Raw genomic sequence first — 11,747 nt, forward strand, 5'->3', positions numbered from 1 at the left:
TCCTTCAATGCCATCGTATCTTTTACGTCTTTCTGCATATTTTTATCAAAGGTATGGACAGAGTTTTATCAAAGGATATTTCGAAGCTGTTTTACAAGATACTCGATCGAATTCGAATATTCTATTCGTATTCTACGTTTATACCGTTATGATATTCGTTTGTTCATTATTTAAATTCCATTTGCCTTTAATCAAACTCGACTACAATTTCTATCTGCGTTCTATCGGTTTTTTTCTATCCCATTGCATTTTTCTGACACTGAAACTTGTCTCAAGTTCGAGCAACATACGAAACGATTGTTTTATTTGTATTCTCGAAGATTTCTTCGTTTCCTTAGACGAATAAAAAAAAATACGAATTTGCATAAACATCGCCGTCATTGATCGTCTATAAATTAAATTTCATGTTGAAAAGTCTACTGTAGTTTAGACTTGGAAAAAGAATTATTAATTAATTGTTTGCGTTAATTTTCTCCCACAAACACGTAAATTTATTTTATTCAAATTCCAAGATACAATTTCATTACGGTTCGTCTTCGTGTAATTTAAACTATCATTCGTTAGTTACTCTATCGATTTTTCAAGTCAAATTTGCACTTACCACAACCACGAAGCTCGTAAATTACTTAGACTTTATCCTATTCTTCATTCTTAATCCTTCCCTCAAATTTAAATCTGCAATTCTATATATAATATCCTAATTTCTTTCTTTACGATGTCTTTTAAAATTACTTTTAAAATTACTTTAACACCTTTGCCTATTTTCTATCTTCTAGTTACAAACGTGAATCTACAATCCGATAATATTCCAACTTATTTCTCTACGATGTGAAATACTAGCTACGCAAATTTTTCAATTTCACTTTTTGAATATTTTGTAATTAAATCCTATTTCTATTCGCCGGTATTCGATCAAAATGGAAGAAATCAGAAAGAAAAGAAAAGGGAAATCCTCGACAAACCGTATACGTATGGATCTGTATATAAACGACCATTTCACGGATTTATATCGACGATTTCATCAGCTTTCCACAGAAGAACACGCATTCTTCCCCGAACGTTCGATCCGCTTCGAGGATCGAAAGACGTCACGTCATCGGCAAGATTAATAATACGTCACGAACAACGACGATACACGTCACTTTCACGAAAAACAAGACCGCGAAGTACATGGAAAGACCCAAAGTCCAACGACCGCGTTCAAGGGAATTTTTCCACTTCCGCAGGGTCGTCGTCGAAAATTAGGAACGATGGAGAGCTATGACTCTGACTCAGGCTTGTTCAAATTGTTCACATTTCTTAGTTTCAAAAGATATGAAATCAACTGGAAACGCTTACGAACATGGAAAATTAAAAGATTACGGACACAAAACAATACGAAAGGTTGAAAGGTTCTTCTCGATTAATAAACAGCAACGGTAAAAATATAGAAAAGTTCTTAGAATTGGTCTATCTAGACTACTATAATAAAGGCTGTCGAGAACGGAAAACCTTCGAAATTGTATTTAACAAATATCTACAAAGTGCAACGGTAATTAAATATAATTTAAGAATTCTTACTTTATATACCGTTTAATCCTCAGAAAAGTTTTAGTGCACACAGTAATATGTCGTCCCTGCACCGTAGTGAAATCCTCTGCCTCTATACTCATCGCTTACGTGTTTAAAATAAATACCCAAAAGAAAATCAATAGAAAATTCCATAATAATTTCGACGAACGATTCTTATATTACCAACATCTTCATCGATAAGCTTTTTACTACTGTAATGTTTGATTTCTAAAATTACAAAATGCTGTATTTCCATCAAATGTAGTATATTATATTTATGTATAATATAATACACTGCATACCTCGATGAACCATGAAAAATCTATAGAATTCTATAACAATAACGACTAACAATTTTTATAGTCCAATATTGATGCTAACAAAATTCTTAGTATCGTAAGGGTTGATTTCTAAAATTACAAAATGCTGTATTTCCATCAAATGTAGTATATTATATTTATGTATAATATAATACACTGTATACCTCGAAGAACCATGAAAAATCTATAGAATTCTGTAACAATAACGATTAACAATTTTTATAGTCCAATATTTATGCCAACAAAATTCTTAGTATCGTAAGGGTTGATTTACAACCCTCGTACCAATTGCCACGTTCCCATCATTCGCGATACAGTACTTATATATAGTACAATTCCATAGAAGGGACCCTTCCAACTAAGGATATACGAAGGTACCGTTCGGTGTACGGGCGAAGTGCACTTCCTGAAAAAACCCAGGTGGACCTGCTGCCTTTCTTCAGGCACCACCTGCCTCTGGCTGGTTTCAGTCCCTCGCAACAAGTCTTGAACTCCTCGCATACATCGTTTTCCTGAACATACTCTCAGGTAGATAGCAGCGAAAAACGGTAGGCTGGCTTAGCTGGTTGATTTCGAAACGAGAATACGTGAGCCGTAATTCCATGCGATTCGCAAAGAAAACGAAGCTTTCGATTCCAACGACGTTTTACGGAAAGCGACGACCGGAAACGGTGCCCGCACGGATGTAACGAAACATCGAGTTGGACGATGCATCGCGTGACGTCTTGAGAAATTCTGATGATTCATTGTGTTTCTCGGTTTTGTATAATATATATCATATTTTTTTTAAATTATATTCAGGATATAACATTGAACAGCTTCTTTGCTTTCGCTGTATTCTAGGTATCCCTAATAATTTGATTGATAATAATAACAATAACCGTTTCGACTGTTTTTATGAAAGATTAACGATTAGAAATAGAAAAAGATGATTGCTGTAGAAATGTCTAAAGTTAGGTTAAGTTCTACACCGAATTATATTTTCCATAGGATATAGGTGTATGTTCTAAATTTTAAGACTCCGCCTACATGCAATTTGAAGGACTGCGAACTGTTAAACGAAATTTCAAAACTTTCCCTTATTATCTCAAATACATATTTCAAATCTGTAGTACGTACCAAAACTTTAAAGTTAATCATTGCTATATCTACTTCAAATCAAAATTTAAAGTTAATAAATTTTCTTTCAAATCGTTGAGAAAGAATGAAATAAAATTACGTAAAAAAGATTAACATTTTCTTATTGGGATTGTGAAATGTGTATTCTGAAGATAAAAAAAATTAAGGTAAACGAGGCTTAAGTCAATTTTTCCTCGTTTCCGGAAATTAATGTTTGGAACGTGATATATTCCATGTAACTCAATTTTTCTTATCTTTTAGATTATATATTATTTTACTCTTCTCTCTGATATGTATTTATCTAATTAAAAAGAAGTTTTCATTATCAATATTTTCTGTATAACAATGTTAAATTCATGTAGGAATAATACATTTCTTATAAAAAGATTGAAACCGAGTAAATTACTTGAAAATGTAACTTTAATTTATGATAATAGATTTTAAGACAAACGTAAAATAAGATATACAATAGAGTTTCGAGTTCAAGGTGGTTGCAACGTAACCAGTGACCAAAGCAAACTGATGAGCTAAACAAAACGTTTCTACGTCGAAGCAGCAAACATAACCTTACATTTCTTGAAAAATAGTAAGGAAAAAAAGAATAGTACGAAACTATTGCAACAATGATTCAATTTATTCCTTATATTTTATTTCCGATTCTCTACTACGAATAAAGAAATAAATTTTCTAACTTCAAGGCCAAAAAACAAAAAATTTTGATCAAGATATTAAAGCATACCTTTTAACAACCATAGAACGTTATTACTATTTAAATGTGACATTTCATTTTTTAAATTACTCGTCCGCTTCCCAAATAAATAATTATAGTATCTTTTATTCGTTAAGAAATACACTTTAATATTGTGCACAAATTCGTCGTTTCTGAATAGAGTAAGAAATGGTCTTTTTCTGTGATTCTCCTTCTCTCGGTTACTAGAACGAACACGAAACGCCACAGTAAAAAGATTCTAATCTAGCAAATACGACGACATGCGAAACAGAAGAGACAGAGCGACACGAAAAGACAATAAGTGGAAGAAAGAAAAATATTGTTTATCGCATTGGTATCACATTTCTCTCTTGGTAGATGCTGGATGGACAGGCTATCGTTCGGTAAAATCTTTCTCGAAGAAAAACGAAAAGAAGAAATCTCCAAAGAAAAGGATAGAGAAAAATATTATACAATATTACGTATTTTAGTATTTAACATCTTCATATTATTATCTCGATAATATTGGGCAACAAAATTTAATTCGATTAATACGAATTTGTTTCCAAACGTTAGATAGAACGACTTCTATACGTTAAAAATTACGCTATTCGATGGTTACAGGCTACAGCTTCGACAATATGTTTCGTGATAATTTCGTTCGCCAAGCGGACCTAACCATCTAAATCGCGGTTGTTTTTCATTAGTGAGAACAATGGTTACGATTCCTTCGGCGAAGCATTTTCAAAGATGATGGAAATACCCCGGGCTGGAATATAGTCGTAACTAACCTTTCAGCTCCATGTCAGTCGACAACGCACACGATCGGTTCGATTCAGTGCTTGGTTTATCGGCAGAAATAAGGACGATCGCCAACAACGTCAATTTCCTCGATTTTAACAGAATACGGCTTTAAATTCTGTTGTGTGTACAGTCAACCGGATATCGAACGAAATTTAAATCGTTATCTGCCATCTGACAGGAGAAGAAAATACATAACCTCAAAATAACTGCGATTATCTATGTAGCATCGTATCGTATCGGTATAATAGGGAAAAGATGGCGTTAAAAACTATTAAAATTGTTAAATTTCTTTGTCATCGTTGAAAAAATTTGTTCATAAATAACAATGATATGTCAATTTTAAGAAAATTTCTATACAAGTTTAATTTTGGTATGTGTACTATGTTTAGAACAGTATTAAATTCCTAAATCGCAATTTTATCCTGTAATTGTACTAAGAGGAACGAGCTATACATGGATACAAGTGCGAAGGTAGCCTTAAATACGGTGTATCACTTGTATCGGTGTTTCTCCGTAACGTTTTTACTGCAATACAAAGCGCGAGACCTTGACGTACGAAGACAAGACAGTCGGCAAAATAGCTTGCCAGTAGACCTTAGATATATGAAAAATACGTAAGTACTTATTTATCGTCACACGGGTATATACGTAAGTATCCACGTAGTCGTGCGAAAGATAGTAACCGCACGATTTTCCCTATTAAAGTCCCTGTTTGCTCACTCCGAACGCGTGACGAGCATGAGTCGCTAGAGAAGCATTGACGTAGCCGAGAAAGAATCGAGCGAAACGATCGGAGCAGATAACAGCGGAAAAGGAAAAGGTGGTCTGACAGCGCCTATCTATCAGATTAAAAAGCAGCGGTATACATTGTTCCGTAAATCGCTTGCAAGTCGTGTGTACAGAGAAAAGCGTTTCCGGTGTACGTTCTACGAGATACGAAATGCCCGCCGGAGGGCGTATCGATTCGAACAAAACATTTGTGGCCAAGTACAGTAATGCTCTCGCTAACTGGCCACAGGTCAAGATCTTATCTGGTCAATTATCGAGGCAGGTACATGCATGTATGTATCATTAGAAAAAGTCTAATATCTCTCTTTCCTGTTAAATCTGAGTCGAATTACATGTACAGTCTTGCCTTGTGAACTGACTGTAGTTATCCCCACCAATCAGAACTGACTTAATGAAACGAATCGTTGATGTCACCTATATATGCAAAATAAACAAATGTGCCAAATATTAGTATCTTAATCGTAGTTGAAGAAATCAGTTCCAAGAAGCGGTGGGGATAGCGACGGTCGGTTAAAAAGAGAGAATTCTGAACAGCTAACGCGACGTTATTGTATACGTTTCCGAGCGTGTCCTAGTATGTCTAGTAGTAACTGTTCCAAGGCTTACGTTTTTTCTACTAAGGCTGTATCTGAGATATAATAGAGACGAACGTTAGTAATCGAGAGAAAAACAGTGGAAGAAAGTTTTTCCTACCGTATGGGGTAACACTCCCGCGTCGCTGTCATGCTCGATGTCACCGTTGCTGTGTTCGAGCGTTCGAAAGCAGAGACCACGATGATAGTATCAGACGCACGTATACACTGTGTGTGACACCGTAAAAGGCACACGCATGTATGCACGCACGCGCGCACTGTCGAAACACACACGCACGTACGTAAAACAACCACCACCGCTTGTGACACACACGAAACGTATGCGAAATTCACCCGTTCGTGGCGCGCGACAGACTGAGGCGAAACGCGGCTCACGCTAGACTAGAAGGGGAGTTGGCCGCGTGGTGGGAAAAATTGGCAGTGGTGGGGGAGACCAGCCGCATAGATGTACACCATGACAAAGGGGCCCCGCACTTTCGCTTTGCGGCGATACGGTCGATACGTGCTCTCTCGACCACGTGATAAGAGTTTACTTTTTCCTTTATTTTGATTTATCTGTATTCGTGAACGAAGAAGATTACGTTGTTAAATATTAGCAAAAGGATACTGATCGATTTATTATCTTAAAAGATTAACGGAACAAACGGGGTCCCAGGAGAATTAAATTACGAAACAATTGTATTATTCACAGTAATATAGTATAGTATAATATAGTATAGTATAGTATAATCGCAGAAGATAGCATGTAGACAATATGTTTTGAGTAATTATTTTTACGATATGTCCATAAAGAAATATAAGGTTGCTTACACGCGATTAAAATCAATCGAAAATCAATGAAGGTACAAATCAGACTGGCTATTGTGTCTAGCAAACGTGTAACTTTTCCCATTCGATGGAAAAGAGCGCAAACATGCTTTGAATTGCGAATTTCATACCACGTAACCAATGCACACTCGTATACATAATGATACTATCGATCGACATTAAATGTAAAACTGTACAGCAATTGTATTAGTAGGTAAGTAGATTGAGTTCCTACGTATAATTTACGTATTGTTCACTGTGATCGTGAATCATATCGATACGTCATATATCAGTTATTTGTTAAGAAAGAATATAAATAAAAAAGGGAAAATTAGTCATCCACGTATAGCGAATGGATTCAGGTATGTACATCCCTGGGTCCTACAGGGTTTAATATCGTGAAGGGTAGTCGAGAGGAAGGAAGATAGGGACGACCCTAAAGCGAGGGAGTGCTGATGCTAAAGCCGCGAGCATGAAGGGACCTTCAAATAAAAAAAAGATAGGACCTACTGAGCGAGCGAGCGAACAAGAGAGAGAGAAAGAAAAGGAAAGAGAATCCGGTCCCCCTTCTTTCGAGACCAGGGAAAGGCCGCACCCACGCAGTTCTTGAAGATCATGTTGGGTCCCCGCTGGCACAGCCCTGAGCGTGTAAGTAAACACGCCAAAGTTCTAGTACTTGAACATGGAGCGAACATTTTCCACAAGGTTGGATATCCCTCGTGAAACACGAATGCTGGTCACTCATGTAAATTCATAGAAAGCCTTTCGATTCGACCATTATGGGAAACGAAATAATACACGCAATAAGAACAGAATATATATTGGAAATTGTAAAGAAAAAAGTTTCAAAATTGTAAATTGATAGATTAAGTCGAGATAGGTTATTTTCATGTATAAAGCGCGAAAAACGTAGAACGAATAAATCGTTACTCCAATCTTATGACACTTGCATAATATCGACGAAGTTGCGCTACGTTTTTACTGTGCAACATCTTCACCTTGCCTTTAAGGCAAATTCACATTTGCCTGTGTCATAACAGTTATATTATAACAATACTTGAACGTAAGATAATCAGAATGCACATGCTTGGCTAGCGAGTTGGTCGCTTAGGTTAAGCCAAAGTCAACACGTGGCAACGCCGCGCTACAGCTGTCATACACGTCACGCATCGAGTCAAAGCTCAACTTATTCTACATAAGTGTTTTATAAGAGTTGGTCGAGGAGAGATCTGTCCCTCCCGTTACGCGATACGAAACGAAAACGACTATGACTGGGAAGAAGTTGCACGCTCTTTGTCCGACTTTTTGATCGGTAGGAAAAATCATTTCTCCGTTAAAGGACAGCATTGTACGGTCAGAGTACATGCTACTGGCTCTGTGTTTGGGGCTACCCAGCGTTACCTCGTAACATTCTCATGCCATCAACTTCCCTCTCCCGAAATCCCAGACGGGAAAGTGAGTTTCGGAACATGATTGTTAATTTTACGTAACGTACGACTCGGTTGCTCACTAGGAACAAGTTTCCCCTCCTGCTTTTACCCAGATCTCCGTTCGATATCCAACTTGAATTTTCTCGACTGTAATTTCTCGATGAATAAAAAAGCGAGGTTATGTGCTTCTTTTGAATTTCCCGCTGCAATTCTCACGCTCTCCGTGAGCATAATCTTCGTTCTCTCTCTCTCTCTCTCTCTCCCTCTCTTTGTTGTTGAAACAAGTTGCGGTACAGACTGCGACGGTGTGTTCGAAAAACAAACTAACGTTATCTCGGCGCAGCGATGTTAACTTTTCAACGAAAGCACCGAACAGACCAGGAGCCAGTGAAGAAATAAAGAGGGATTGACAACGAAAGAGAGGATGGAGGGATAGGGTTAGTCTGTATCAACTGTGCACCCTTATCAATTGGAAAATTGGTGTGTGCAGTGGGAGCGGAAGAGGAGGGGATTCGACTACGTTCAACTCGATTTGGTGGGGGAAGAACGATTAGGTTTACGCGCCTGCTAGGGGCGTACATATCAAAGGGTCGACGTAGGGGCTACTATATACAGGGAATATTAGTTCAGATACAATTTTCGTTCTTGTACTTTCATCAATTTCGCCTTTCGAAGAATCCTTTAAAGTCAGAAATTATTTTAACGACCTGCATCGTCTATGCACCCTCGCCGAATTAGGAATTTCGTAGCGGCCAAACCTGGTAGCGAAAGGGAAGGGATGTTCGGTACAAAAAGCAGGGGCGTATCCAAGGAATAGGATGGGAGGATCTTTGTGTGCACGTTGTGAGAGAAACCGAAAGAACCAGCAAGTGAATCAGCGAGAAAGAGTACGGAGAGGAACGAACGTCAGTAAGGAACGGAAGAAGAGCGACTCAGACGTCTAGGGCGCATGCGTCACTCATCGTGGGCGTCGGGAATGTGTTGACACAAGAACTCGAGAGAACTCCGTAGCCCTAATGCCATGACGCGACGGCCCGTGTTATCGTCGATACGGTTCCCATACTGCGGGTCCGCCCCGTCCTCGCAAAATCTGGGTCTTTCATCCTGACGAAATCGGGTCTCTGTCGGTGTCAACTCTCTACGGGGATTGATGATTCAGAAATTACTGTGCAAATGATAAACAGAACAAATAGAAATGAGTTAGACATGAATTGGAGACGTTTTCTAATCTTCACCTGTGAATTGTTATATACATATATCATTCGAACATACATATATATCTTATTCGAGTTAATATCTGTCTTGACATATTCAATTATTCACTTGTAATTTCCTGTGGAACATTATTGAAGAAGTATTCACTGTGGAATTCTTATAAATTTTCATTGAAGCTTTTTTTCTCTCGCTTCTAGAAACCTATTTTTCAGGAAACTTTTATCCGATGTTTAAAAGCTTGTATAAGTATAGAGTTAGCCGCGGAGCTACAGGGAATGATGTTCTCCACGCAGTAAATTTATATTGGACTATAATCAAATAAGCTGGCCGCAGAAGATATCCATATGTCTAAATTATCATCGGTTTCACGATGCTTTAAATATACCGCGCGACAATGTTCGATAGGATATGACGTATGAAATAATTTTTAGGTTAACATGCGATTATTTATTTTAGTACCATAGTTTTGTTTATTATACAAAAATATATTATTTAACATTGAAATTAATAAAATTGTAATTGCATGTAATATATTTTAGTCACCAACGTACCAAGTTTTATGTATGAGTAGAATCTGTTAGAAGAAATGTTGCAAAATCCTATGCGTTTATGAGCGGACTTTATGGAACCGTAAGAAAACCATGATTGTTGCTTATAACTTTTGGCCATCTGAGTAAACGAAGGAAACGCACTTTAATTTTTACATATATCTACATGTTATCATGAAAATTAAAAAGTTTTAAATATATTGGTTTATCGGTAAAGTTAGTTTAATGTAACGAGAAAATTGCAATTTGATTTCGCATTTTTGTTAAAAACACATGAACGAAGAAAGCGTCATTATTATGATGTTGGTATTGTTATATTGTATCATTATACGTGCGTATATTGGTCGAAGCTACGAAATTTCACTATCAACTATGTATGGAAAACTAGTGTTGCTTCATATGTACATATAAACTAAGCGAATAATCAATTGCATGTCACATGCGTTTAAATTCAAAAGACAGGCAGTTTCCTATGAGAAATCGATGATAATCATAACAATTTTTGTAACTACATAGGGATGCAATAATAAGAAAAGATTTCGTTTTTATACGTTCTCCAGTTTTGATGATTGTCGCTTTCTGATCTGTACTTATTAGCAATAAAGGTACGTATATGGGGTACAACGTACCGTGGCTATGTTGCGCAAGTATAACGAAACAGCGAAGCTCAGTTTAAGAAATTTAAGAAGAAAGCTTTTGCTACGTACACGTACTTTCACGTATAAGTGATGTACGCACATATACAAACAAACTTGCGTCCCATGTGTACAGATACACGTTCGGTATGATCATACATGTAACATGTTAATATATACACATATCTGAATATGAACGGGAAAAAGGAAAAAGAAGGTGGGTTAAACATGGAGGGGCGTAATGGAAGAAAAATTGAAAAAGTCTATATCATAGGTGCATATCAGTGCAAACAAACGTAATATATATATATATATCTATACACAGTTTCATATGTATAATTATATGTATATATTTATATATATATTAATATATTATACATATATAATTATCTTTCCATGTGCGAGTAAGGGGCACGTTTCCACGCTTTGTGTGCATCCTCTGTTTACGAAAGGGCACTTATTGAAAATTGAAGGTGGTATACCACAATGAAAGCCAAATACGAAACCGAGCGAACAAAGAACGCTGGGCAAATGCGTATATCGAATGGTGGGAGACGTAGAAAGGATAACGCGAAAGGAAATCTAAAGGGGGAGGATTATCACGGTGGACTGCTACAGAAAACTTTTTCGGATAGGGAAAGTTAAGAAAAATTATATATATGTATGTGTATTCAGTCATCGGAGAAACGCATTTGGGAAATCTACGAAAAAGCAATGGGAAATGTCTGGCAACAGCACACCGTCCGGGGGTGAAATAAAGACAGGGGTCGAGCGAGCGAGAGAAATAGAGAGAGAGAGACAGCGCGCATCCAAATTTCGGAGGGAAAACTCCTACCTTTTACTGGGATAATCTGGGATTTTCAGAGCGATGTCATAGCAGAGTACGTTGGTTGCGCTAGGCGAAACCGACGGTCGGCGATGGCCGTGCAGCTCACCACTGAGAACACTGAGGTCGCTCCATGTCTCTCACTCGACCCAAGCCACGACCCCGCCCATTATGGGCCTACTGATATTCTCGAGGCCGTATGTTAAACCATAAACCACCAAGTACGTTCATATGTTTAATTAATCTCGCCCGTAAACCACCAAAAATATTGTATGATATTCCGCGTAGCAATATCTACGTCGTAAGATTATCAGCGTTCTTGGCCACTGACGTCAAGTCAAACGCTTTCACGAACTTCGCTTATTTCGCCGTAGGTTAATGGCGGCACCACTTGCTTGCCT

The 11,747-nt window shown here is 37.4% G+C and overlaps 1 protein-coding gene and 1 long non-coding RNA gene across 7 annotated transcripts in view; one reads left to right on the plus strand and one right to left on the minus strand.

Annotated features, from left to right (window-relative positions):
• Positions 1-11,723, minus strand: part of LOC132911639 (E3 ubiquitin-protein ligase RNF38) — a 36,359-nt gene extending 24,636 nt beyond the window's left edge. For 2 of the 6 annotated variants that reach the window (XM_060968379.1, XM_060968380.1), the window contains exon 1: positions 11,356-11,723. Coding sequence is in view for 1 of the 6 variants with exons in the window: in XM_060968384.1 (XP_060824367.1) it covers positions 5,986-6,017 (32 nt within the window). In the remaining 5 variants the exon portion in view is untranslated. Of the gene's footprint in view, positions 1-5,985; positions 6,374-11,355 lie in introns of those variants that run through there. The other 4 variants (XM_060968381.1, XM_060968382.1, XM_060968383.1 and 1 more) reach the window with 3 other exon arrangements.
• LOC132911664 (uncharacterized) lies at positions 8,336-9,861 on the plus strand. The gene is made up of 2 exons (XR_009659059.1): positions 8,336-8,769; positions 8,861-9,861. It is a non-coding gene; the product is annotated as an uncharacterized LOC132911664 (long non-coding RNA).
• Positions 11,724-11,747: the final 24 nt, after the last annotated feature.

The sequence above is a fragment of the Bombus pascuorum genome, chromosome 11, assembly GCF_905332965.1.
Source record: "Bombus pascuorum chromosome 11, iyBomPasc1.1, whole genome shotgun sequence".
Lineage (NCBI taxonomy): Eukaryota > Metazoa > Arthropoda > Insecta > Hymenoptera > Apidae > Bombus > Bombus pascuorum.